Source organism: Emydura macquarii, unplaced genomic scaffold (genome assembly GCF_026122565.2).
Source record: "Emydura macquarii macquarii isolate MOO-44397 ecotype Brisbane River unplaced genomic scaffold, CSIRO-AGI_Emac_v2 contig_312, whole genome shotgun sequence".
Taxonomy (NCBI): domain Eukaryota; kingdom Metazoa; phylum Chordata; order Testudines; family Chelidae; genus Emydura; species Emydura macquarii.
In genome coordinates, this window is record NW_027130449.1 from 14,549,738 (window position 1) to 14,577,526 (window position 27,789).

Genomic DNA, 27,789 nt, shown 5'->3' on the forward strand with positions numbered 1-27,789 from the left:
GCCTTCAAAAGAACCAGAACCGGAGGCTCCTTCCCCTGACGCCTGAGCTGCCCCACAGGACGCAGAACTTGTAGCAGGCGGGCATCCAAAGTGAACGGAAGCCGGGGACCCACTGCGCATTGGCCAGCCAGGACTCAGCAGGACAGCCAGGGAGGGTGCAAAGGGGCTGGGGCTGCCTCACCCACGGGAGACACGTGACCTTTATTCCCAGCCTGGGCCTCTTGGCTTTGTTGGGGGTGGAAAGAGTTTAGCCAGGCCTGGGAGCCCAGGAGCATGGTGGCCCTCTGCCCACTGCAACGGGAATTCAGCACAGGGAGCCCCTGGCCCCTGAGAAACTACTGCCAGTGACTTTCCTTTACGCAGCTTCGTGCCTCTCCCTTGTGCTGGTAACAACACCCTGTCATTTACCTTTCCGTGCGTAAACAACAATGAAGAAAGGGCAGGCTGGCTCTCAGGGGAGATCTCAAATAGCTCGGTGCTAACGTATGCTTCTGCCAAGATGGTAATATTCTGACACCCCCACTGCAAAACCTGCTGGGACAAGAGATCCTCCCACCGGAACCAGATCTAGAGCACAGTTACCTGGGCACCCGGAGTGCTGGGAGTGTTTGCCAGGTAAACAAGTCTTTCTAGCCCTGCCTCCTCCTACCGCATGATTCATGCCACATGGCTTAACACGTGTAAAAGTCACAGGCCTCCCCGCTGCAACACCCTCGAAGCCAGAAGAGTTTGCACCACGCATGCCTCTGGACACACCTTTGCTTGTGTGGACCTGTAGTGTCCAGTGGTGAGATCGCACGCTGGAAGCTAAGGAGCCCAGCACACCGTTTCGTTTTGTAAAGGAGAGTAAACTAAGATGAGGATGAAGGGGAGCAAATTCTCCCATGCATGCAAGCATCGGGCTGCACGTCCATCTTCCCCCGGTGTTTGCAATCTATGGATAAAGGACTGTGATGCTGGGGAAGTGACAATGACTGTGTTGCTGGAGTGCTGCCCGCTGACAAAGCAGTACCTTGGTCCCGGATTAAAGATGTCTAACTATCCCCGCTGTTGGTATGCTATCCCGATGTAGTTATTATTATTATTTATTTGCATTATTGTCGCGGCTGGCAGCTCGTCATGGACCAGGACCCCATGGTGCTAGGCACTGTACAAAGACAGGACAAAGAGATGGCCGCTGCCCCCAAGAGCCAGCAATCTAAGACGCCACTTCTTCCAGCTTCATTGCATCTCATGATATTTGATACTTTGCTTAAAACCCCAGCTCCTGGGTCATGGGATTAGGCAAAAATCTCGAGAAGTGGAGGCTCTCGCCCTTGTGATTGCAGAGAAAAGCTTGAAGATCGGAATGACCCTTAAGTCTCCAAAACCAGAAGGGAAAGAAAAAGATCCCCGCACCCATTGTTTTTTAAAACCTCCTGATTTGTAAGCCAGACTTATAGTTTTCTGGGCCCTGACTCATGATTTTTTGAACACCTGGAGCTAGTGATACTGGAGTCCCTCTGTGATCACTGCAGCACGGCAGTGGTTCAGCAGGCAAAACACAACCACTTCCTAGCTGCTTTGATTTGCAGCTGATCTAACTCACCAGGGTGCCTTGGTTTTATCAGTAACATCTGTATTTGTATCACAGCAACACCTCAGTCCTCGAACTGAGATCGGGGCCCATTGTCCCGGGTGCCCCACAGACACATAGTGAGAGACGCTCCCCCTCCCCTCGAAGAGCTGGCAGTCTAACTAGACAAGAGGTGGAAGGGGAAACAGAGGCACAGAGCCTTGCTCCTTAGCCATAAGACCATCCTTTTCCCAACAAGTGATCCAGCCCTAAACAAACGGGGAGACAAAACCCGCACAGACAACGGCACTGGGGTTACGCTAGTAGATCTACCCAGAGAAAAGAACCCTCTTTAATGAGAGAGCGACCTAGTGCCACGTGCAGGCTGATATCCTGTCCTGCGGCCCAGTCCCTAGCTTGGTACTGCACGAACCAGGCCCTGACCCCAAGCAAAGCTTCCGCTGGCAGTGACTACGCCTCGAGTCACAACCCGGCACCCAGCCACTGCTCAGACCCTAGCAAGAGATTGCACCTCACAGCAGAGAGCAGACAGGACTCTGCCGTGCTGAATGGAAACGGGGTTCTTCTTTAATGATGCCACTGGACAAAACAGGAGCTTGTGAATCCTTCTCTGTCCAGCTCCCAGACCAACCAGCCTGGACCATGCAAGGGGAAGCTGCTCCCCGACAGAAGACCAGTGGGGGAGGGGTTTATTCCCCCTGAAATCCTGCCTGTTATTCACACCACGTCAGCCTCCCCCTGGCACTGACACACTCCATGTTTCCCGAAGCAAGAGGGACCGTTTCCGGGGACACGGGATTAGCGGTGCCGCTGCACTTTCCAGCCCAGGCCTGGTGCCAGCCCAGCAGCTCCATGGAAGTTTCTGTTTTAGCTAGAAAGAGGAACAAGCTGTTCCTGGAATCCCCAGGGCCGCGGTATCACAGCTGCACTGGGCTTACTTCCGTTCCACTTGAGCGCCGGCAGCACGGCCAGCGCTGAGCACAGCGCGGGAACAATACACTGCATTCCCAGGGCTGGTCACTAGAATGCTCCACGGTGGGCAATGTAAAACCATCTGCCCCGGCGGGACTGGCTCAGCAAGGCCTCCAGGCAGCCGCACGGTGCACAGCAGCACCTCCCGGGCAGGCCCTGGCAGTGCAAATGACGCTTATGAAAACCCTGCAGCTGCATGTGAACATGAACACCATGCAGCTACGCAGCCCCAGCTGCATTACTGTGTGATGTGCAAATGCCTAGTGCCTCTCTGCAGAGATCTCCCAGCACATCGCACAGCGGGGTAAGGGTCATTATCCCCAAGTCACACAGAGGAAACTGAGGCACAGACAGAGCCATGGTGCGCGTGGTCACAGTGGCAGCTCTAGAAAGAGAACCCAGGTCTCCTACGTCCCAGTCTGGTGCCTGTGGCCTGGATTAAGCAGATGTAAACAAAAGATACTTGGGGCAAATCCTGGCCCTCTGCCCCCCTCCCGGCAGCAGAACAGATGTGCTTCCAGTGCAGGGGCCAGGAGCCCCAGACCCTGGGCAAAGGGGCCTCAGCTCAGGTGCACCCGGCTGAGGGAACAGCATGGCTGGCGGAAAGGGGTGGGGGGAGGATAGAGGCAGGTTCCTGACCCTGTGTAATACCTTCCGCGGCAGCAAACCCAGCCACTGAAGCTTGGCGGGGGGGGAGGCGGGATTTGCTTCTGAAGGCACAAGTTCTATAAGGAAATACGGAGTGAGAGCAAAGCCGAGCGCTCTCCCTAGGGCACCAGGCGCGAGCAGCTCTGCCGTGTCAGCTCACACCTGCCGGTCCGTGCGAACGGTGCCCCCGTTACTGAATCCAGTCGCATCGCCAGCAAGCGTCCCAATGCAGCGAGGCAGCTCTTCCCAAAGGCGCCGGTCTGGAGCTGGGGCCCATGCTGGGGCATGGCGCTGCCCCTTCTTGCCTTCAGTTAATGAGCCAGTTCCCGTCGAGCCCAGACTGCCTTGCGAGCGCGGTTCCAGTGGTGGGTCTGTTTTCACACTTTGTCCTTTTGGGGTGATTGAAGGTTTCCCCTCCCACCTCGCCTCCCTCTGTTTTGTACTTCAAATGCATGCGGGCACCCGGCCAGTCCAGCTCAGCCACCAGCCCTGGGCTTCAGGCAGGAAAACCCGGGCGAGGGCCCTGGCTCGTGCTTTGCCGGATAATCATCATGGTCCCTTCCGGCCCTGACAGCTACTGTGAACCAGTCACTGGCATTTTAGAAAACGAGCCTCCAGTCCTGTAGGAAGGAGAATCCAGGCCTGGCTGGCTGGCCGGGAGAGCGTGCTCCCTGAATGGAGGGCGTGTTGCCATCCTGGTCAGTATTACACAACACACATTGTGTACTCAGGCTCCTTTGTGTTCTCCCCGTGTTAGCTCAGCTTCAGTACCCACAGCCCAGCCCTGGGAGATGTACTGAGCAGTGCAGCGCGGCTCTCCTGGGAGGGAGCGGGACAGGGATGGCGGTGCCTGCACCAGGAGGCGCTGGGGGTGACTTGGTGTGGGGGTGGAGTGAACAAGCCCCCCACCAACCTGCTACCATGCACCCTCTCTGTGGCCTAGGTAGCACCAGTCCATTCTAGAGGCTGGAGTAGCAGGCACTGGTCTCCAGGCGCCCTGCCTGGGGGTCCTGCCCATTGCAACTATCCCCTCCCTTTCCAAAGGCTTCTGCATTGCACCCATCTCATGGAGCCTTCCAGCTGCCGAGACTCCCACTGTCTTAGTCCAGCTCGCAGGACACCACGCGCTACAAGTCTGCACCGTTAGCTGCCTTCTCTTTGGCACATGCCCATCACTCAGCTACTCAGGACCTTGTCCCCTGGTCCTCAGGCCTTGCACCCCGAGCCACCGCTTACACGGCAGCCTCGTGCTGTCACATCACCGGTTCAGAACAGCAGCGTTTGCACAGGGTGCGGGGCAACGCAGAGCCGGCGTGCATGCTGGAATTCAAATCCATTTAACACACTTGTGCTTTGGAGGGTCCCAGCAGAGAAAAGGAAACAGGCTGTGGAGTCTGATGCGGTCAGCGAGCCCAAGCTAGCGCTAGTGCTAGTGCTCCTGGACCAGCGAGGCTCACAGAAAGCGGGTGGGTGCTCTGGCTGCCTCCTGACACCTCCCACCCCAGGGTATTGAGGCACTGTGCCAACGTCACAGCCTCCCCCACCCACCCTTGTAGGACGGGTATTACTGCCGATTGGCAGGAAGAGGAAAGGCAAGGACCGAGATTCCTGGATTCCACAGCCAGAAGGGACCATTGTGACCATCTAGTCTGACCCCCCGGATAGCACAGGCCAGAGACGTGCCGCCCACAATAACTCCTAGTGCAAATCTGCTGCCAGCACAGTTCCACACACACGTAGACACCGCAGACAGGGACCCCGCCTGAGGCCAGCTAGTGAGCTGGTGCCCGGCTGAGGACCGGCTCTCAGAGATTTCCTGTTACACAATACTTCACGTGACGGGCTGAGTAGCTCTTCCCCCAACAGAGTGGGATTCATACACAGCGCACGGAGACCCGCCTCTCCAGAGAGGACGGATGCTTCACACATGGCTGGGGAGAATCACTGGGAGGATGGAGACATGAAACCCGCAGGTGTAACGTCTATCTCGGCCTGAGACAAGGGTGACACAAGGGCACCAAGAGCAACTTATGACTCAAACTTCCCCATGTGCACCCCAGGTGACCCCCCCCCCCCCCCCGAGGGAGACGTTCTTCGTCTCTGGCTGAGAACGAGAAATCTGCTGCGTGCTGTTCTGAGTCTTTGGTTGCAGGGTGGGCGGCAGGCACAACCATTTCCTCCAGACCACAGGATTTCCAGCCCCTGCTTCCGTTCTCAGAAAGGCTCCTGGTTCTAGGGAGGCAGCTCTGAAAAGGTGTCTGAGCATGTGGGCAAGACTCACCAGCCAGACCCCCAAGAAAGAATTCTCTGCAATAACCGAGAACCGCCCCATCGAACGTCCCTTCACAGGCCACTGGCACATCTCTGCCCTGGGGAGCTCGTGGTCTCACACCGCACAGCATGACAACAGACCCAGGCTGGGGACCGGGGCGGGGGAAGAGAGTCATGGCAGAGAAGGATGGGCCCTAAGCTCACTCTTAGCCATCGACTGGCTGCTTGGCTTTGGGGATTTGAAACTCTGACATGTGATGACAGGGAGGGTTGGTGAAGGGAGACGCAGATTAGGAGACGTGATCTGATCTGAAGGAGGAGGGGAGCTTGCATGTCCCACAGGGTTGTCCTGCAGGCAGGGTGGGCTTGGTCCAAGGGGCAGTCCCGTGTCTCAGCTACCCCGGGTTATCTCTGCAGCGACCCCTTGGAAATCAGCGGCGCTCAGTGGCTTCGGTAGAGTTCCTCCAGATCCTCAGCCGGGGAATGGAGGCTGAGATGCAGGCAGGTGGGGCTGTGCGAGGTGCCGGGTGTGAGGACCGAGCCATTCCATTCGCACCCGGAGCGGCCAGCGTGGCTGGCCCGATAAAAGCAGACAAGATGCAGCCAGAACAATCAGCCGGGTTTCCAGCAGCTCTGCGAAGGTCAGGGCCTTGCTTTTCCGCTCTGCCTTCCCGCTTCAGCCCGATGCACCCACGAGGAACGGGGCTTGGCACAACGAAATGCCAGGCCAAGTCCCCACCCAGCTTGTAACTGGGGGACAACGGCGCTGCAGACACCCAGCCCCAGCCTCAATCCAAGAACCGGCTGGCCTGGCTGCCAACGGCGGCTCTTCGATTCGTGGGTGCCTGGCCCTCACTGTCCCAGCCCAGCTCGCTCGGCTTTACCGTGTGCGTGCCAGGCGCCTGGGCCATTTCCTACCCAGTGTTTCTGCCCGGCTCCTCATGACCAGCCATCGCCAGTGGACGTGACACGCTGACCAGCAACAAAGCCATTGGAGCAGCGGAGCAGTGACAGCCTGTGGAGCAGAGCACCTTGTCCAGAAAGCCCCTGGGATGAAGTACCCCAGGTCAGCAGTGAGAGCTGCCAGTGGAGATGGTAACACCCTGGCAATCTTTCAAATGCTTTTCATTACAGTCACAGTGCTTAGCCCCTTCAAATCTGAGGTGCTGAGAGTGCTTCACACACACAGGGTAAGCAAGGGATAACTGTATGGATCACGGCACCCACCACTGAAACGGAGCCGCTTCTGGGGTGCAACATGGCAGCTCTCAAAGAGTCAACAACAACGCACCACGCCAGCGCAGGCCAGGAAGTGACAAAGAACCTGTCCCAGCTGCAGCCAAAGAAAGGAATGTGCCTGAAGAGCTGGTGAGATGAGCAGCCTGTGCTCACTGACTCATTGGAATGAGCTGGGTGAGCCGTCTAGAAACATAAAGAGCTGGTGACCTTAAAAGCAAGGGCATAACCGTCTGGTGACCTTACGTGTAACGTTTTCTGTGTTCCCCCTCCACTCCACCCAACAACACTTCTGATTCAAAAACAGGGTGGTGCAATGCGGGAGGACAGACAGACAGAGCAGGAGGGCTGCAGTCGGGTCCTGTTATCACAGGGAGAGGGATCCTGAAGAAAAGCCTTGCTCCATCAATGCACCCTTGATAAGCTAATCTTGACACTAACTGCAGGTGAGTCACTGCAGGGGAGATGCAGAGAAGATTATGCAGGTGATGTTGATGCTGATAGATGGGTGTCAAATTACAATCCCAATCATAATTCCTGTTTGACAACTCCTGTTGTGGGTTTTAAATAGCACTCCCGCTGCCCAGCAGCCAGTGCTGGGATAACACAACAAAGAGCCGGGGCTGCTCTGCTCAGGCAAGGGAGGACGTCTGCAAGCATCTGCGACTGTGGGGACACGGGCTCCAGGCAGGCTTTGGGCACCTGGCAAAAGGAGGGCACAGGCTGCATTTCATGTATCCCTTGGAGCTGGGAAACTGACTCTTTCCACAGGCTGAAGGAAGCTCTCCCAGTTGGGCGGACATGGTAAGTTCCCCGGCCACGCTGCGTGCCAACATGGCTGTGTGGCATAGCTGTTCCTTTCATCTTTGAGGGCCCCTAGGCAGATCCCACTGTCCTTTCCCCAGGGCTGGGAGAAGCTCACCTCCCTGAGCACTGCCATTTCACTGCTCTCCTGCAGATGTTTCAGGCTCAGTCCGATAGAGAGCCGCTCAGTGTTTGAACTAGGTAGACTGATTATCCCTGTGGGTCAGAGAAAAAACCAGGACGCTCCCTTTCCCCCTTTTAAAGGACCTGTTCTTCCTGGGCTCTGAATATCCCTCAGCATCTCTGCCAGGGAATGCATCCCGCCCTTCTGCCTCCCTCTCTTCTTCTGGGCTGTCTTTCTTGTTTGCTAAATATATTCTAACACGCTACTTCCCAGAGCCCACAGCTCCCCAGCTTCTGCGTGGCTTCTCTTCTACCTCTCCCCAGCACAAATACATCGCTGGAACTAGCTGCCCCTCAGCAGTTCGCTCTTTGGCTTCCATGGCTCTTCCTGAGCTCAAAATATGTGTGTTCTTCGAACTGTTATTTTCTGAGTCTCTGCGACAGCCTGGCAAAGCATGGGCAAGAATCTTGCCAACCTCCCCCACGTTCCTCAGCCAATGCCCCTTGAGCTGGTCTGCCCCGCACGTCTGACGGAAAGGCGCAGTGGAGGGGTTGTGCAATGCGCACTAACACGACGGCTGTGTGCACCACAAGGACTTTGCAGCTGTAGTCAGAGCGCAGGCAGTGCACACGGGTGGTTCCATCGCCGCATTGCCCAGTGCAGGTGGAAAACTCTGGCACTGTGAGCAGCCGGATAGTTTCCCAAAAGCTCGTGTGCAGACGAGGCTTAGAACAGGAGACTGCCCACTGATTTCCGTGGGAACAAAGCCCCTCACCATACTCATCGAGGGCCCCATTCTGCACCCCTTCCTTACACTGAGCAGTACGTGCGCCTGTCAACGTCAATACGATGAAAGGGGAGCAGAGCGTGACTGTAAGTCAGGATTCCACGGTGGACGTGGAGGAGGCGACCCTATACGCTGTCCCATTTCTATGTCCCAGAGATCTGACGTCTGTTTTTAGAAGGTGCTAGAAACTTTCCTTTGCAAAGTCTACACAGAGTCCAGTGCACATTAATTAAATAGCAGCCTTCTTTAATGAAGGAACGGGAGCCGTTTCATGCAGATGACCTAGGCTTTGACACAGTGGGCCGTAGTATAATTATCCATTTACTAATGCCCATCACTGAAAGAACACTCTCTAGACATTGACACATCTGTCCAACAACTTCCCTGTGAGAGAGTGAAGTAAATGAACATCATCCCTGTTTTACAGATGGGCTACCTAGACAGAGGTGGAGTGATTTGCCTGAGGTCAGTGAATAGAACCCAGCAGTTCCTCGCTCACGTCCAGAGCGCACGCCATTTACCCACTAATTAATGCGTCCGTAAAAGTTGATGCCGCATGGGAAGATTTCCTTCCTCTCTTAAAAGTAAAAAGCAGTAAATGTAACGACTCAGCGCACAAATATGCACCATCACTCCCATGTCGTCTGTGACACACAACCAGAGTAATCAGGAAGTTCAGAATGACACCTGTAACTGATGCCTTACAGAAGCAGGGTGTAGCAAACCTATGCTTGAGTGAACCCACCCAAATACCCGGCATTCAAATGCTCACCTCGGAGCCGAACGCTGGCTGATTTGTGTTTGTCAGGGCACAGTTTGGGGCACCACAACACCAGAAGCTTCGTTAACGTTCTGTCAGAGAAGACGGCACGGCAATTTTAATTAGTCGTAGTAGCTACCAGTTTTCCAATGAAACTATGTGTTTGCTTTACATAAACAGGTTGGCACAGTTGCTGCCCTGCTCTGAATTTAACCAGTGCAGCTATAATTACAATGAGCTATGCTTGATGTCAGAGATATGCTGCGCACATGCTGACTGGCTGCCTCCAGAGACCAGATTTAAAGCAATGAATTTCTTTTGATATGAGGAGATTCCATACACCCCAGGAAACACGAAGACCATGTATAGCTCAGACATTATCCACTCTGCTCAAGAAGTACTGGCACGTATAGGGTGTCATTCAACTGGCCACTTCATTCATAGACTCCTAGAAGATGAAGGTTGGCAGGGAGCTCAGGAGGTATCTAGTTCAACCCATGCTCAAAGCAGGACCAACCCCAACTAAATCATCCCAGCCAGGGCTTTGTCAAGCCAGGCCTTAAAAACCTCTAAGGATGGAGATTCCACCAGCTCCCTAGGGAACCCATTCCAGTGCTTCACCGTCCGCCTAGGGAAAAAGTTTTACCTAAATCCAACCTAGACCTCCCCCACTGCAACTTGAGACCATTGCTCCCTGTTCTGTCATCTGCCACCACTGAAAACAGCCTAGCTCCATCCTCCCTGGAACCCCCTTCAGGTTCTTTCTCTAGCAAGGTCTCTAGACACTCTGGAGTCTAGTCTCTAGGCAAGTTTTCATTCAGCACCGCCTGTAAATTTCACCAGGGTTGAACTGTTTTCAGTGACCCAAGGGAGGGACAGAGTTTAGCTGGTCGAAAAGGCCTTTGAAAGGCCAAATAGAGACCTGACCTAGGCTCCAATGAGCAGGAAACTCCACTGCCTGAAAGCTGACTGGTGGGAGAAAGAGAAGGACAGAAGTTCAGCAGAATCCCCACAAGCACCAGGGGGGCATTGTGAGAATTTAGCCTTAAGCATTTATTTAGAGTGGGCAGTTGCCAGTGATTATTGCAGAGGGGGAATATCCTCAATGACCTCGGTCAAGCCTAGCCCGCCACTTCCCCACCGTTGGCATGGCACGGCATGGCACAGCATGGTGGCCTGTGCCCTCTAGCTGACAAAACAAGCTCCACGTGTTAGACGGTGCTGGAATTCAGAGGCCACTGGAGAGACGCTGACCCAAAAGGGTCAGAGTCGGGAAGCACTGGCCATACGTTTGTTCAAAGCCCTGCACGATCACCTGAGGACCCAGGTGGTATTTTATGGGTGAGCAGGCTGGGCTGTTGCAAGACACTCTGGCATTTATACAGACCCCACACACATTAGCGCGCAGCTGCCGGGAGCAAATCAAGTCATGGATGGGCAGAGGAAAAGGCAGAAAGCTAAACTGGCCGCCTAGCCCAAAGACACGCCTCTCCACCTCAGCCCTGCTCTCTTGCCTCCCCCATGCCTACTCCCCAGACAGATTCTGCTTTTCACACCAGACGCCTGGATCTTCTCCCTGGCAAGCGGCTGGCCCGGTGTGCATTACCCCACAGCCTGCGGCCATGCCGGACTCTGCTGAACGGGCGTTGAGGACACAGATCCTGACTAAACTACCCTGGGGGACGGAATAACCCACACCGTGAATATATCTCCCTGCATCACTGACCTTCAGGGACAAGTTTGTTCTGATTAAGCCCATCCCACTGGCCACGACAGAGATTTAGAACCACAAGGAAGGTATTACAAAACACGGCCCGAGAGCTCAGTCCATCGCTGTAAAAGCTCCATTCCAGCTCCACGCTAACGGGAATTACGGACACAGCACTCACGGGTTTCCAAAGGGCTTACAATCATTAGAATAAACGCTGGCTGGAATATTCCAGAGCAGCATGGAAGGATGAGCAGAGGGCAGGGCATCAGCAGATCCTGGATTCGAATCCTGCCTCTGTCCCTGACTTCAGGTTGCAATGCAGGCCAGGCAAGGCCTGTCTGAGGCCTCACTCTCTGCCCTGTACAGTGTTCCTCAAAACCAAGAGCCAGCCCTGAGCAGCACCTCTGAGCTCCAGGCAGGGAACAGAGAAGGGGAAGGGCTAGAGGGGGTTGGAAACAGCCCCCAATCCCAACACTCATGACACAGTGGAGCGGGGGTGGAGGGGCACCCAGATACTGAACACCGCAATGTTCTGCTCCCAAAGGTCCCAGCCCTGTGCTGGGGTGACAGGCAGACAGGAGCCGTGGCTGTCCCATCGGCTCCTCGCCATGGCACTCGGACAGCTGTGAGCGGCTTTTCTCGCCCTCAGGGAGTGCCTCTAAAGCCAGGGCTGAGAAGCAGCATCTATGAGTGACCAAGGAAAACAGGGGTTGGGCGAGGTTAGACCCAGTGGCTGGCTGAGCGAGAGACATGGCAGCCTGAGCAAGGTGTTTCATAAAGAGGAAAACCGGTCCCGGTACGTGAACATTGGGCGACGCAGGGGGAGCCCATGGACGTAGCATTGTGTGGGCCTGACACACCCCGCCTCCCCCCGATGCCCAGGCAAAATGGGTGGAAACGGCAACCAGGTCAAAACGGAAGCAGCTTGCACCCACTTTGCTCCGGGATAAGTGACCGGGGGCCAGGCACTGCAGAATCGGACCCTGCGCCATTCAGAAAGGCAACGCAGCCCCACAGCTTGTGTTGTCATTTGCACTTGGGCAGTGCCGTGCAGGGCAGGTGTGAAAACGCTCCCTCTGGCGTCAGTGTGCGGGGGGCTCTGAGCTGGTGGGATTTCATGGCTGTTTCATTCTCCCTTTGCATGCATGTAAATAGCAGCACGGGACGCGGATGCTGGGCTGGGGGAAGGAGGGGGATCAGCCCGAGAGTCACAAGCCAATAGCCAAAAAGTGAGCATTGAACTGTCAGTTCTCTGAGTTGACGAGTCCCAGTCCCTTCCTGGGGGCGTGTTGCCTGTCTGTGTAAGGAGCGGCTGAGCGCACAGGCCAGGGACTCTGCTAGGACACATGGACCAGCAGGGTGCTCCCATGGCCCTGCTGTTCACCCACTCTCTGGGCTGGGCCACAGTGCTGTTAGGTCTCTTGGTTTCAGCACAATCACCACAATTTTTGGTGCTTTTCTTCAAGCCCAGCTCCAGGAATCCCGCGACCACCCGAGAATCTCAGCTCTCTCTTTTAAAAGAAGTCAATTTCTAGCCCGTCTGGTTGTGGAGAAAATGTGAGCGAGTCCAAAGGGTCAGAAAGCAGGAGGCAAGGGGGGCAAATGGCAACATTACTGTCTAGATCTCAGGATTTTGGGGGGCCCAACTCAGGATTGTTAAATGCTTGGGGCTGACAACACTGCAAAGGGCTAAAACTAGCAAGCAGCTGAGCAGTCTGCAATGGCACAAACCCTGCCACCCGAGCAGCTCCCATCTCTGCTCCCAGCGTGGGAATCTCAAGCCCTAGTGCATCTGTCTCCTCGGTGGGCCATCTTGCCTTAGAACTTGACCTCCCTTCTCCCTGCTCACCCTGGGCACAGTCCCTGCAAGAGAGTCCTGACGCTTACCTGCCATTGCCGCGCAGGGGAATGGTCTCGCTCGGGGCTGGCAGGGGCCCTAAAGTGACATGGAAATGTGCTGATTTCCATAGGCCAGGCGCGCCCTTTAAAAGTGAAAGCAGCCAGGGTCGGGGGCAGCGCTCAGCAGCACAGCGAAGGCATCCATGTGAAACAGAGACGGCTTAACGGTACCGTGTGCACCTGAAAGTCCAGCCACACTGCCCTTACTCCCTGTTCAGCACCAATACGTCAACCAGAGACGCTCTGCTGCTCCTAAGACCGCCTGGATGATGTGTTTATCAGACGTCTCCTTCCTAACAGGCTCCGCTTATCTGGCGGGGCTCCGTGTCTCACTTATCACCTGCACCTGAGACTGGCTGCCGCAAAGGGCTTTGTTGACACGTCTCCTAGCAGCTGCAAGAGCTGTCCCTGCTCCTCTTCCCACTGCTTGTCCCCACAGGCTGGAGGTGGCTTCCTCCCCCCGCACCCTGCTCCGTGGGGACCACGCAGACATACACAGAGCGAGGGTACAAGGCAGCCCAAGCCAACACATTGGACCTGGGTGGCAATGCAAGACAGATACGCTGGAAATAAAAGCCACCTGCTCCTGGCTGCCGTGCGGCCTGCTGTACTCCTGAGCTGCTGTATTCCTGAGCTGGGGGCTGGGGGATTTGCCTCTCTCTGGATTTTGCAAAGCTCAGCACATAGTCTATTTCCACACTGCACCAGGCTGCGCGGAAAGGCAAGGCTTAGCAAAGCACTTTCCAGGGGCAGAATCGTCCACACATCAATGCCCAAGTCTCCTGAAAAGGGCCTCCCCTCGCTACCAACCAGTGCTTCCGGCATGCCCTTGAACATGTTCAAAAGATGACCCTGGAGGTGCCAGGCAGGGGGGCTCAGGCAGACAAGAGAGGGCACTTCCAGCCAGCCTAGAGCAAAGCCTTGAATCCAACTCCCGTGCACTAGGCGTGCTTTCAAATCCGAACTCAGTCTAGTGCTGGATTCCTAACCCCTATTTTTAAAATGGGTTGAACTAAAAACCTTTGGTACTGTCAATCATCTGGCTGAGGCCCGGCAGTAGTTAATCCCTAGCCGAGATCCCCACGTCCCCTTGAGCAGAGCCGGGGCGGGCAGCCCCTCTGCTCCGTGGTCAGACTTTCAACTCTGCACAACTTCTCGATACAGTTCAGTGGAGCTGAGATGATGCAAGCTGTTCCTTGGCACTGCCAGCTCAGAAACTCCACCTGGACTTTAGTAACAAGTTCCCCAGACAATTGTAGCCTTTGTTCTTTGTAAAATGATACACAGAGTTTCAATGGGGCTATTTTTTCCTTTGTTTTCAGTTTGTTTCAAATAACTATGAAAAAAAACCGCACAGGCGGAGGTGTCAGGCCTGATCCAACAAAGCATCTTCGCACCCAGAATCACAGAAATGCAGGGCTGGAAGGAACCACTGCACTGCGGCAGGACCAAATAAACCTAGACCTTCCCTGAAAAGCATCTCTTCAAATCTGTTCTTAAAAACCTCCCTTGGAAGCCTGTTCCAAAGCGTAACCACTCTTACAGTTGGGCAGTTTGTCCTAATATCTGACCTTGCTGTAGATTGAGCCCTTTACTTCTTGTCCTGCCTTCAGCAGATGTGGAGAACAATTGATCACCAACCTCCTTAAAACAGCCTTCTATGTAGTTCAAGACTGTTCCCAGATCCCCCCTCTCTCTTCTTTCCTTAAGACTAAACGTATTCAGCTTTTTCTCATAGGTGAGATTTTCTAAACTCTTTATCATTTTTGTTGTTCTCCTCGGGGCTTTCTCCCATTTGTTCAAACCTTTCCCAAAGCATGGTGCCCAGAACTGGACACCGTACTCCATCTGAGACCTCCCCAGTGCCGAGCAGCGTGAGACAATGTCTTACATATGACGCTCCTGTTAATACCCCCAAAATGATATCAGCCTTTTACACAGCTGCATCGTGTTGTTGACTCATGCAATCAGTCACCCACCAGACCCTTTTCCGCAATGCTACCACCTAGCCAGTTATCCCCCATTTTGTAGTTGTCCATTTGACGTTTCCTTTCCTTTTTCTTAGTGAAGTACTTTGCACTTGTCTTTATCGAATTTCAACTTGTTGATGTCAGCCAAATTCTCCAATTCGTCAAGTTGTTGTGAATTCTAATCCTGTCCCCCAAAGTGTTTGCAACCCCTCCCAGCTGGTAGCCGTGTTAGTCTGTTTTTAGCAAAACAGTGAACGTCCTGTGGCACCTTAAAGACTAACACATTTATTTGGGCATAAGTTTCGCGGACAGAAACCCACTTTGTCAGATGCATGAAGTGGAAATTACAGTTAGGTAGGTATATCTACACATGCAAGGATGGGCGAGTTACATCACAGTGAGGAGGGCAACTGTTCTGGCACCATACAAGTGAAATGGGGACATGCAGGCATTTCTCCCCACTTGGGAAAAGTTTACACGGCCCATTTACAACCCCCGAGACCAGCCACTCAGAGCTGGAAATAATCAGTCATGCAAACTCTCTATCAGAGCCTCGCTCATCTCAACCCTAGGGTATTTCTAAAGTGCCAGGCTCCGCAGTATCTCAGGAGTTGAGCAGAATTATAGAATCACTGATTAGGGTTGGAAGGGAGCTCAGGAGGTATCTAGTCCCACCCCCTGCTCAGAGCAGGACTAACCTCAGCTAAACCATCCCAGCCAGGGCTTTGTCAAACCTCAGCTTCAAAACCTCTAAGGATGGAGATTCCACCACCTCCCTAGGTAACCCATTCCAGTGCTTCAGCACCCGCCTAGTTGTATCAACCTCCGTAACAAAAGGGTCTGTTGTGTCTCCTGGAGAGGCCTGGGAACTGCAGGGGCACAGCACGGCAGGCAAGGGAGCCGTCTACTCTTTGAGCAACTACTAGAGCAGGCTGCATGGCTCCTGGCCTAGGAGAGAAGTGTCTGATGCCAACGTAGGTTTCTAGGGGATACTTGGTTGCCTGGGCAAAAGCAGAATCAGGGTATTAGCCTTTCACAGGAAGCACCAGGGTCATCCCATGTGGAGCCCAAGGGCGAGGTGCTGGTGAAAGACCACCCTTGACTTCCGTGGGCTTTAGCTCAGACCCTAGCCCGAAGGTCTCTGGTATGCAGGCAAGCCACCCTGCACCCCGTGCGCAGACTCCCTTCCCAGCCCCAGCTGCACTTTTAATGCGTGCATTCAGTTCACTGACAGCTGTTCCCTTCCGTCTGCAGGACACGGACACGGAGCAGCCTCTGAACAAGAGAGGTAATGACCGGCGGATCCCAGGCCTGGCTTTTAAGAGTTCTAACTGTACTAGCCAAAAGGCCCATGACCTGCTCTGTGTGTTGCAGGTCCGCCGCCGGCACACAAACGCCCGACTGCGACGCAGACCTTCAAGCGACTCGGCATCCCGCTCATCGCCACCGGCCTGAGCATCGCCGCCATCATCGTCATTGCCTTCCTAAGTAAGGTCCCTGCTGAGTGGGCTGGCACGGCAGCCACGCTGCCCTAGGCTCCCCCAGGGCCCCAGCCACCATGGCCAGAGCACGCCTCGGTAGGCGCAGCAGTGATAGCGCCTGAGGCGATAGCCTTTTCCCTGCAGAAACAGGCCCCTGCGCCTGCTGATCCCAGCACGATTTGGGGAGAAACCAGGCACGATGCAAAATCCAGATCCAGATCCCAGCCCCATCACAAAGCTTCGGGGTGCTGGGATCCAGGGTTTTGGGGGAGAGGGGCGGGTCTATCCTCAGGGATCTCATCCTAGTGCCTCCTGTGGCCAGGTTGTGTCTGACCCCTGTTTTGATGCAGACTTTGGGGGGCAAATTGCAAGGAGCCTTCACCTCCCTGTGGGCGGTATATTGAGGACTGAGCTGGAATTGCAAGCTATTGCTTTAGGAGTGGGGGTTCCCTGCTCCTGCTTGCAGGCTCTGGAGCAACTCCTGCAGGAGGAGTTAGTCTGCCAGGCTGGAAACAGACAAAACACAGGGGGTGAGTGTACCCCATTGCTCTAGGGAGCAGCCTGGTTTTGGGTTCTTGTGTGTTATTGTTCTGAAATAAAGTCATGTTCCATTACAAGCTTCCCTGTGCATATGCTGAGAACACAACCCTGTGTATGACAGCACAACTGGCACCAAGTACACAGCTCACACCCTGCTGCCGCCCCCCGAGGAATGGGAATGCCAGGGGGCTGTGCTTGCCCCCTGTGCTGGCCAGCGGAGGTAGCTGGGTGTGCAGGGGCACCTCTATGGGATGATGCAGAGACATGCTCTCTGCCTGCATCAGTGAGGCAGCATGCATGTAGGATCCCGTACTCCCAGTATGCACCTGCCCTAAAGCTCTGGGGTGCGTGTCCAGTCTCCCTACACAGCTTGAATGGCTCAGCGCACGGCTTAACCCAGACCTGAATCTGCACTGGGAGGGCATGTCTGGAAGGCTTCCCCAGCACACACAGGCCTGCAGGGCAGCTGCTCTCAGGAGAAGCCATTTGCAGCAAAGATTTAGTCCCAGCCCCAAAGCTGCCAGTGGGCATGAGCCAAACACCACAGACTAAGTTTGCCTCTGTCCCTTTTTCCCCGTTAGTCAAGTTGGCTCTGGAACGCTACTACTTCTTCTGCAGTAAAACATTCAAGTTCATCCCCCTGCAGCAACAGTGCAACGGGCAGATCGATTGCTCCTGGGGCGAGGACGAAGACAGCTGTGTGCAGAAGGTTGCAGATGGCCCACCCGTGGAAGGTGAGTGGTGGATATTCAAAATGTTCCAGCAATGCCCTGCTGTGCAAGGGGGCGGGGGCAGGTCAGGGGGCTGAGAGCAGCATTCAGACCCGTTTGCACCATTTCGCAATCCCTGTGAGCAGGGGCACATGGCCACAGCAGGGATGAACATGGGCCAGACCCTGTGAATGTGCCAAACTGCAGCCCTCTCGGGCGGGAGCCTGCAGCGAAGCTGACGGTGTGTGTTTTTCTCCCTAGCTCGCATTTCCAAAGACAGATCCACCTTGCAGGTGCTAGATAAAGAGACTGGAACCTGGTTCTGGGCATGTCACGATAACTTTGACATGGCCCTGGCAAAAGCAGCCTGCAAGCAAATGGGCTACACCAGGTACCTGCCTTCCCTCCCACTGCCCCGCCTCTGCTCATCCTCTTCTCTCTCTCCTGGGTTGTGAGCGCCCTGCCCCTTTAAGAAAAGCATTTTGTGGGAGAGGTTTGAAATTGCTACTAATGCTCCACATAGCACCTCCAGGTCTGGCCCAGGGGCCCAGAGATCTTTCTGCACAGAGCAGGCACAGCTTCCCCTCACTGCCCCGCCCTGCCGCGGGCCCCTCTGGGCGTAAGAGCCTCCCTGGCCCACTCACTCCTTCCTACTGAGCTAACGAGGGCTGTGCCTGGCTTTGGGACAGACAGCCGGCCACGAGGAACTAGGCAAACTCCATGGGAGAGGCTGGCCCTGCCCTCCAGGCCTGGGCGTGGCACTGGCCTGAGTCCATGAAGTCTCCCACACACGGCACCACCACCTCCAGCTCTCCCCTGCTGGTCTTCCCATTGTTATCTTCAACAGCCGCACACTAGCCCTGCCTAGCTGGCTCCCCAAGGCCCTTCCAGCACTTCCCTGGGGTTACACAGCTACCCCTGTATCAGTGCATCCCTGCATCTCCCTAGCCACCTCCACCAGGCATCGCATCGTGCTGCATTGCCCTGCCGCCCAGCTCTGTAGCCGGCCCCCCAGCACCTTCCCACTCCCATGCCTTTTTTCTTTCCTTACCTGAGCCCAGGCTCTGCCTTTTATAGCCTGCCTTGTGCACATGATCAGTCACATGACCACAGGGTTCTCCTCCCTCCTCCAGCATGCCCAGCCTTAAAGGGGTGAGGTCCCAGAACAGCTGTTCTGGGCTGTGCTTGTATTTACAAGTGCTCTGACCCCCACGCAGTTATTTCAGGCAGGCCCCAAGCTGCCATTCAGTGGTTCTGGATGTTGGTCCCTGCTTGCCATCAGCAGAGGAGCCCTACAAATTAGTACACCCTCTGGGACTCCCCCTGGGCATGAAACATGAGAACGCTCTCAATTCACGACACAACTGGAAGTGAAAGCAAAAGATTGAAGCACGTCTCCAAAGGCTCCCACAGGCCTCCTTGTGGGATGCGTTCGCAGCAGGGACCTGCAAGATGGGCACCCACCTGCAAGGCTTATTTTAACTAGCAAGGCTCCCCTCTGTTCCTCAGCCAAGCTGCCTCCTCACAACCCCCAGCTCCAGCATCTTCCGCACTGCGCTAGGGCCTGGGAGCTGGCAGCGTGAGAGATTGCCGTGCTGGCCGATAGCAGCCTTGCGCTGCCGCAAGCCAGGGGCCTGCTGAGTTGGCACTTGACAAGTGACGCACCAGGATTCTGGGGTTTGTTTGGGGCAAGCAGCGAGCCTGGGGCCTCCCTTCCTCTGTAGCCATGCGGGTTATTCTGCTCTTTCCAGCCCTATTTTTTTTTTTTTAACCTCATTCTTCCTTCTTTCTCTCCTTCTACCTCTGCTTTTTTCTGGTCCTTTCTTCTGTTGCTCATGTTGTAAATCCAGAGTAAGTGCCCTGAAGTGAAGCTGCGCGGAGACGTCGCTGCCCTGTCTGCTCTCTTCTCCTCCTCCCAAGGTGATTTGAGCTGAGAGGGGTTCAGCAGGAGCCGCTCATGTCCCATTGTACCCACTGCAACGGCCACAGCTTTCTCCCCGAGCATTCGCCTTCCTGAGCAGCTGCCCAAGACTCAGCCAGTCCCACTGACCAGGCAGGGCCACATTCTCCTTGCAGGGACACTAGTGGGCTCAGTCTGCACGCTCCTGTCCTCCCACAAACCCACCAGGCCAGGATCCCCAGCTTTGACTGACTGAGGGCAACACTGGCACTTTGCCAGGAGCCATGAGCCCGTATGAAGTGGGGCAGACTGCAGTGGCCCCCCAAACTTGAACAGGGAAATGTCACGTCCCACCAGGCAATGCTCCATCGCAGTCCCAGCAGCAGGCTGTTCGGGCTGGAGGGAGGCAGCCGCAGGCCACCACGGGCTCCCCTGGCCCCGGCTGTGTGGCTGGGCTGAGGCCACTTTGCTCATGCACTGTCTGTATTTTCCAGCATCCCCACGTTCAGCGCTGTGCACATTGCCAACATGCAGGGCCTGCCCTTCAGAGAGGTCACATTGAACAACAGGGTCCTCCGAGGGCAGGACTCCGGCAGGTGAGTGGGAAAGCAACCAGTAGATCGTCTGCAGAATAGGGTAACTTGGCTGTTCCAGTGCATCTCACGGAGAACGGCTGCTGAGATCACTGGGGGGTGATCCTGGGCTGATCCCCTGTGGCTGAGAGCAGAGAAGCAATGTTCCCTATACTCAGTGCTTAGACGGCTTTTCCTTGCTCACGGCACTTTGCTGGTGATATTAGTGATCTCCTCAGCTTGGGAGGCAGCTCTGTGCCACTCTCCCCAGGTCACAGCTGGGAAACTGAGGCACAGAAAGGGACAGTAATTTGTCTAAGGCCACAGAGGGAATGAGTGTCAGAAACAAAGCCCAGGGTGCATTCCTGGCACCCAGCCCTGTGCTCAGCCCACACTTTTCTCTATGAGGTCCTAGCGGTTGATCAGATGGCGCCCTTGTGATTCGACACAGCTGGCTGGCACACATTGCTGATGGTTCCCATGACAGCACCCACATTTCCTGGATGACCAGTTCCCCACCAGCCAGTGCTTTGTTAGTGACTCTGACCTAGGAGCGGGCCCCAGCGATGTTACCTTGCTGGGAACAAGGTTTAATCGTGACCTGCTCACACGATCTGCCTGGTCTGCGCTGACCGGCCAGCGATGGGCCAGTAACTCTGGTGTCTGGCCACCACTACGCTGGGGGGTGTCGCTGAACCTGGGTTAGCTCAGCGCAGCACAGCCCCACCCACGCTATTCCGAGGGGACAGGGTTGCTGTGAACTGAGCCGGGCCTTGCGGACGGCAAATGCCCCAGGAGGTGCTTCTGGCAGCTGGGCCTGGCTGCCCGATGACACACCCTCGTGAGGGCACCCTTAGGAGCACAGCTGCACCTTTCCGACCAGGGGACAGCGTGAGCCACTAGCTTGGGACAGCCTGGTGTGGAGGCTCTGACCCCTGCCGCTCCTCCCCTCCCCAGGGCAGGCCTGGACACAGCCAGGCAGGTCTTAGTACACAGGCGGCCACTGCTTAGTTCTGCAGCAGCCTCAGGCTGTACAGCGGTGAACGCCCAGGGCCTGAGACAGCTGTTGACCCTCTAACTGTCAGCCCGGCCCCTGCGACGTTTAGTGTCTCTGTGGTGGTCGCTGCAGAGTTTGTAGCAAGGTGCAAGTTAAACTGCTGCTGCTGCAGTCCATAGGGGCTTCGTAAACTCGGCATAGACATGGGCATGGCAAATCAGGCACCCAGAACAGCCAGTGGTGCCACGTTCTCCACTGAGCAGTCCCTGTTTTGAGGAGGCTCCTCAAGCGCGTAAGGTGAGTGGGACTCTCACGTTGTGGGGGTGGGTTTCAATCCCCAGGCCGAAGGGCTGCTTTGAATATTACAGTGTACTAACCAATGCATGTACCGGCCGGCCAGCCCCCGGGCAGAGCAACGCAGCATCTAACATGATGTTTTCCTGTTCCAGGCAGTGCCTCTCTGGGGCCGTAGTGTCGCTCACCTGTTCCAGTAAGTATGACGACATTATTAATACTAAATCTAGAGCAGCAGAGGGTCTGACAAAGCCTGGCCCCATTCTTACTCAATCTTTACCTGGGCCAAACTCCTCCTTGGAAACACACTCGGGAGCGCAGGGTTTGGCTCACGGAGTTTAAGGTGACCAGACATGCTAATGCTGCCAGAGCTGGGCATTACGGAGTAGCAGAAGGAAGCGCAGTGTAGCTGGTCTGTGCCTTTCTTATTGTCATCAGGTGTGTGTCAATGACTCTGGGGATCGTTGTGGTTATGGTACCTGCCACCTTCCGGGTGCTGATTCAGATCCAGCCCAGCTCAGTTACGACTTAAAGCTGCCATCAGTTTAGTCCTTGTCTGCACTAGAAATGTTGGTTTACCAGTAATGATTTAAAATCTATCCAATTAAACTAGTGCAAAAACTAATGTAGATGCACTTAAAAAGGCTTAACCCCCTGCTTACGCGGGGTTAGCTAGTGCTGGTGAATTTCCTCATTAATTACGCTAGACCAACCAACTGAAGTTTATAGTTTGACAGGGAAGGGAATAAATAAACTGAGCAATAAGCAAGTCACTAGAGAAACAAAGAAAGCTACAGACTCTGGGATATATGTGTGACCCCAGCGGTACCAATGGAAAGGCAACGCACATGTGTTCTTTACCAGATGTGTTTGGCTCATAGGAATGCAATCTCCATAGACAGGTCTGGAACATGTATTTTGCTCCTAAAAGATGCATTCCTGGCTGTGTCCTTGGGGGGTGGGAAGGTGTCACTCTCCCATGTGCTGACCTAAGATGTATATTTGTTCTCTCGTGACACGCCTTGGATGCAGCCTGCGGCGAAAGTGCGAGGGCTCCACGTGTGCTTGGTGGGGGACAGGCCAGGATCAGCACCTGGCCATGGCAGGTCAGCCTCCAGCACAAATCGCAGCACCACTGTGGGGGCAGCATCATTGACCCGAGCTGGATTCTCACAGCAGCACATTGCTTCCAGTGAGTCAGTTACTGCAGTCCCACTGGGAACTGTGCGCGGAGGATTTGCATTTCTCCAAGGTGGTGGGACACAAGCCAAGACCATAAAATATAAATTAAATATATAAATACCAGGGGCCTGATTTTCAGGAGCTGGGTGACAGAGCTGGCTGGAAAGGGAATTTTACAGCCCATGGAAAATTTTGAGGAAAATGGGAGGGCGACGGGGGGAAGGTTCTTTAAAAAAAAATTGTGATTTTTTTTTTTATATTTGGGGGAGAGGGGGAGGGCTCATTAAAAAGTTGAACAAACCAAATGGTTTCTGGTTTTTGATTCTCAAAAACATGAAAAAAAAAAAAACCAGTTTGGGATTTTTTTTCTGAAAGCTCCCCAAAATCTCCACAAAAGGAGACATGTTCTCACAAAAACGTCCAGTTAGTGAAAAAGCCATTTCACATCAAGAACAGTTTTGATAAGAACTTTTCACAAGCTCTACCGGCTGGCTGGCTGGCTATATACACACTAGGGGCTGCTTCACCCTTTCCCTGCTCTTTGTGCTGTCATGTACACCAGTGCAGCGCAAGTGTGAAATGCAACTCCATCTTTAACCCCTGCCAGTAACTGGAATTCCCCCTTCTTTAAGCAATTTCTTTTAATATTTCAAAATGATGCTCTGGTGAGGTGCTTACATCTTTCAGTGTGCTCTTTGCTTCTCGTGGCTTACAATTCAGGTCACTTCTATAGTGCAACAATAGTTTAGAAGGAAAACATATAAAATTCTTATAGTGCCTCTAATCTCAGTGGACCTAGTCTGTATATTCTTTGATTATATCTAATGCCTTTCATTTCACATCCTTCAAGGCTTACAAGAGCCATTATTTCCAAGGAACAAGACAAATTATCTATATAGACTAGAGAATGACAGTGCCTTTGATCCATAAAGCAAAAAAATGTACAGCCTCAGATTGTAGCTGAAAGCTAGTTTTTTGGATTTCTTGGAGTATCACACAGTTTGACCTACGCAACAATTTGTTTTCAGGGGCTCTCAGCAACTTATTCTGTTAGCAGTTTACTTGATTCCCCTCTTCTTCCTCCCCACCCATCTCCAAAGTCTGCCACTTAATTCCCTGTGGCCAGACAGTGAGGTGGGAATTCTATCCCCGTGCAGCCCCTGAAAGGTTCCTGTCTAAGAGTTAGTAACTATCACTGGAAGAGTTTGCTAAGCAGCGGAACTTGAGGAATCTGGATTTCAGCCTCCATTTATTTGAGGCTCTTTAGTCAACGTGGCTCATGCTTTGAGTTGTGTGTGTTGCTCTTCCATTGTCTTTAGTGCCTTTAGAACTAACATCTGGAATAGGTGAAGATTACTAAAATCCGATATGCTGTGCTGTGGCAGCCATGTGGGTCCCAGGGTATCAGAGATGCAAGCCGGGGAGGGAATTTATTTCATTGACCAACTTCTGTTGGTGAGAGACACGCTTTCAAGCCCCACAGAGCTTGTCTTCAGGGCGTGAAGGGTGATTGCTTCCTGAGTGAAGGGACCGAGAGGGAGTTATAGTTCTTATTACAACTATATATTCAAGGTATATTTGACATCTATGCATCTCACATGAGCGCCTACCGTTAAAGACAAGTCAGGGAAGGAAAAGGGCAACTAACCATTGGCTGTATTTGTGCACAGGCAGAACCTGGCCACTCAGAACTGGCGAGTGAAAGCAGGAACCGAAATCCTCTCCAACGTCAACACTCTCGCTGTGGAAAAGATCTTCATCATTGATGTTAATTATATGTTTCCCAAAGATAATGACATCGCCCTGGTAAAGCTGTCGTCTCCCTTAAATATTTCAGGTGAGAGCATCTACTCTCTAAACCACTGTCAGAAACCTTCTTTGAAATAGCATCCCAAATACATACCCTGGCATCCATTGTCTGTGTATTTGTCTCAATGCGCTATAGAGCCAGATCCCCGGCTTTGGCAAAGTGGCGAGCGCATGCCCAGGGTCAGGTGCAAGTCAAAGGCGGTTAGGACACATGAAGGAGACTGATCCACTGCACAAAACACCATTATGCCAATGGTGCCATTAGTAAATCAGTGTGTGTGACACAGCGCCCTGCAGTGGCCGTGCCTGGCTTAGCCCGGGAGTGCACTTGTATGTGTGTGAGAGATGGCCTGGCCTGCCAGAACTCACCTCTGCGTGGTGCACGCTGCGTTAGGCCCAGAGAGCAGACATGTAGAGCCCCACAGGATAATACTGGCATGAGTTTCAGATGATCCATCCCTAGGGCATGGGCACCAGATGAATGTCTCCACACACCTAGCATTAAGACCCTCTCTCCTGATTCTCTCCCCTCCAGGCACAGTTAAGCCCATCTGTCTGCCTTTTTTTGATGAGGAGCTGCCCCCTGAGACTCCATTGTGGGTGACAGGCTGGGGCTACACAAAGCAGGATGGTGAGTTCATAAGTTTATTTCTGTCCCACACAGGGCTGAAAACTGCTCTCTTTAAGCCTGGCTCTCAGCGCGGCCATTCTCATTTGTGTATCTTTTATCGAGGTACCTTGTCCAAGTCCCTGCAGCAGGCTGAGATCAAACTGATTGACAGCAGCACCTGCAATGCTATGGAGGCCTACCAGGGGGAGATCTCCGATAAGATATTATGTGCAGGCCTCATGGAAGGGGGTGTCGACACCTGCCAGGTGAGCACCTGTCTCACCTTGGAAAACAAGCTCCTCCGGTGGAAGTGAGGGGGTAAATCCTGCATGCTGGCTCCCGCAGCCCCGCTGCAGCCAATGGACTACGGCTGGTCAGGATGGAGCCCTTATTCTTTACTAACCTCCTACTGAATTACATCCCTCTATTTGCAGGAGCCTCCAGGGGCCTTTCCAGCCTGTGGGACCGGGCCACAGCCCCTGGGTGCTGTGGGGCAGAAGGCATGCTGGGCCAGATCTGGCATGCGGCTGGTTTTCAGAGAACACTAGGCACACGCCCTCTGAAAACCAGGCCCCTTTAAGGCATTTCACATTGGGCTCCCCACAGCACGGGTCCCTTTGGGGCTCTTGGCAGTTGTGGGAAGGTGGCACTGCCCTGGCTATGGACGGGAACCAGTTCTCAACTTTATATCTAGCGCTGCTGCCCACATAGCCACTGACACGCGGGGGCTGGGAACAGCCTGGGTCCCCTGTAACGCCTGCTTGTGTCCTCCTCCCAGGGAGACAGCGGTGGCCCCTTGATGTACAATCCAGGGCACTGGCAGGTGGTTGGACTCGTCAGCTGGGGCCATGGCTGTGGCAGACCAAGCACTCCCGGCATCTACACCAAAGTGCAGGCCTATCTCAACTGGATCTACACCGTCCAGAGGGTCAGTGTCCCTGTCACTGAAACCCCACACTGCCCAAGTAAACCCACGGGGATTCTCTCCTGCTCCAGGCCTGGCACGGGACAGAGGGACGGCAGCTTGTGCCTCCCCCTAGGCTGTGCGTGCCAGAGGCCAGTCCAACTCCTGGCGATGCCCTTGGCATGGCTGAGGGCAGGCCCATTACATAGCTAGCTGGACGACTGAACTCCGCTGAATGGAGGTGATGCTCACTTCTGCTTCTCCCCGGCAGAGGAGACTTCAGCTAGACAAAGTTCCCTGGCGAGGACAGTGCAGGGGGAGATGAACAGGGTCGTCAGGAAGGCTTGATTCTAGCAGAGCTTTGTTGTCCAGGCTGTAGCCCCTAAAGGCACCTGCCCAGGAGGGACCCAGACTGTGGGGAATTGCACCCGACAGCAGCTAATGGGGCTGGAGGGGACTGAAGGGGTGAGTGAGAGGAGGTGTGCCAGGGATATTAGGGGGCCTGTTCCACCCTCAAGCCTGGGTGTATTTTGGTTTCCTTCGGCACTGAATGTACATCTGAGGTTAGAATCTGGTTCAATGTTTAGTCCTGCTGTTTTATGGTGCCGGTTTTAATTTCGTGTGTCTCACCTTCCAGTCTGAGCTCTGAGACTCCTGCAGCAGCAGCCTCCCATCCCGGGCCCTGTGTCTCCGTTTCCCATCCTGTTAAACACGTGGTGCCTTGCTTCTGAGAAGTGCTGAGAAACTAACTTCCATCCACTGCCGCTGGGACCTGGTGCTCCCTGGGTTCCCTTTCTGGAGGCCCAGCATGCCATGATACAGAAGTGGCTCAGGACCCTGGGGTGACTCAAAGGCAGCTACAAGCAGAGGCCACCCTCACATCCAAGAAATATGCCTAACTCAGAGCACATTCCTGGAGACGATGCAATTTTATTGCTCTCTCCAGCCCCAGCCCCGGGCCAGGAAGGTTTGCTTGGATCCACGCTGCTGTTTGCTCAGCCCCGTGACACGCGGCCACACCGTTAGTGGAAGAAGCAGCACATTTGCCTGTCGCCTGTTCTCAGTCGAGGCAGCGCTGCTCTTTTTAAGCAATGACTTTCACTCCGTTCTTTGCAGAGGTGGGCTGGATCCCAGCCTCTGATCCTGACAGCGCCAGGCTCGGGGCTATCCAGCAACACTGGGGGCTTAGGCCAATCTCCAGCCTCGTGGGCAGAAAGCACCTGCTGCAGCGCACAGAATATGGAGGTTTTCTGATGCCTCCTTAAATCTCCACATTCTGAACTCAAGGCCCAGGACTCCGCTGGGGAAAGCAGGCGGCGGTGCCCCCCGTCAACCTTCTTTTAGTATTTGCAATAATCACAGGATGTCGTGTACACATGGTGGTTGAGTTTCTGTTTACAGCCCAGGTGCTGTGCTGGGCTGTGGATGCCGACAGCTGTTTGCTATGATGCGATGGTCACGGGAACGAGCATTTCTATTTAGTGCAATATCCGCCTTCGGCGACGCCAGGCCTTATGCTGACCCCGTAACCAGGCCAGGTCCCCAAATAACCTCCCACCTTGCACAGGAGACCAGCATGCACCAGTGAGCTGAGCCCAGACCTGGGCGTCAGGAACACCTGCCTCCAAACCCAGGTTCTGCCCCTGACTTTGTCTGCCAACTTACCTCCTCAGCACAATGGGGATCACCAGCGCGCCTCACGTGCGCCCTCAGGGACCAGCGTAGCATAAGAGTGGGTGGAGTAAGCGGGGAATCCGCCGCCTGAGCCTGAAATGTAACACAAACCATTGGTAACGATGATGCCGGGCTGAGGCTCTCGGGCCAGGACTCAGCACTTCTCCATCCAGTGGCAAGGCAGGAACGCGGAGCAAGTCCCTCTCCAGGGTGCACAGGCTGAAGGGGACGCTTCTGAGCAAGGCTGCAAGCTGGGGCCAGGGGCTGGTGGAGCAGCTGAGCCCGTGGGAAAGCCGGGAGAGAGGAAGTACACAGGGCACATTGTATTTCAGAAGAGAAGGAAGCAAATGGGCTGGGG

At 54.5% G+C, this 27,789-nt stretch overlaps 1 protein-coding gene across 1 annotated transcript; it reads left to right on the forward strand.

Moving 5' to 3' along the window:
* The first annotated feature begins 7,439 nt into the window (after positions 1 to 7,439).
* On the forward strand, positions 7,440 to 27,254 carry TMPRSS4 (transmembrane serine protease 4). The gene is made up of 13 exons (XM_067563005.1): positions 7,440 to 7,507; positions 16,013 to 16,046; positions 16,133 to 16,246; positions 17,361 to 17,513; positions 17,751 to 17,880; positions 19,884 to 19,985; positions 21,408 to 21,448; positions 22,285 to 22,444; positions 24,105 to 24,271; positions 24,779 to 24,874; positions 24,977 to 25,119; positions 25,632 to 25,781; positions 26,395 to 27,254. The coding sequence occupies exons 1-13, from the start codon at positions 7,505 to 7,507 to the stop codon at positions 26,404 to 26,406; spliced, it is 1,305 nt and encodes a 434-aa protein (XP_067419106.1). The 5' UTR covers positions 7,440 to 7,504; the 3' UTR covers positions 26,407 to 27,254.
* Positions 27,255 to 27,789: the final 535 nt, after the last annotated feature.

Excerpts from the sequence above, each read along its gene's own strand:
- TMPRSS4 (XM_067563005.1), top strand. Across the intron at positions 19,986-21,407 it reads CGAGGGCAGGACTCCGGCAG|GCAGTGCCTCTCTGGGGCCG; the intron begins GTGAGTGGGAAA and ends TTCCTGTTCCAG. Across the intron at positions 21,449-22,284 it reads AGTGTCGCTCACCTGTTCCA|CCTGCGGCGAAAGTGCGAGG; the intron begins GTAAGTATGACG and ends CCTTGGATGCAG.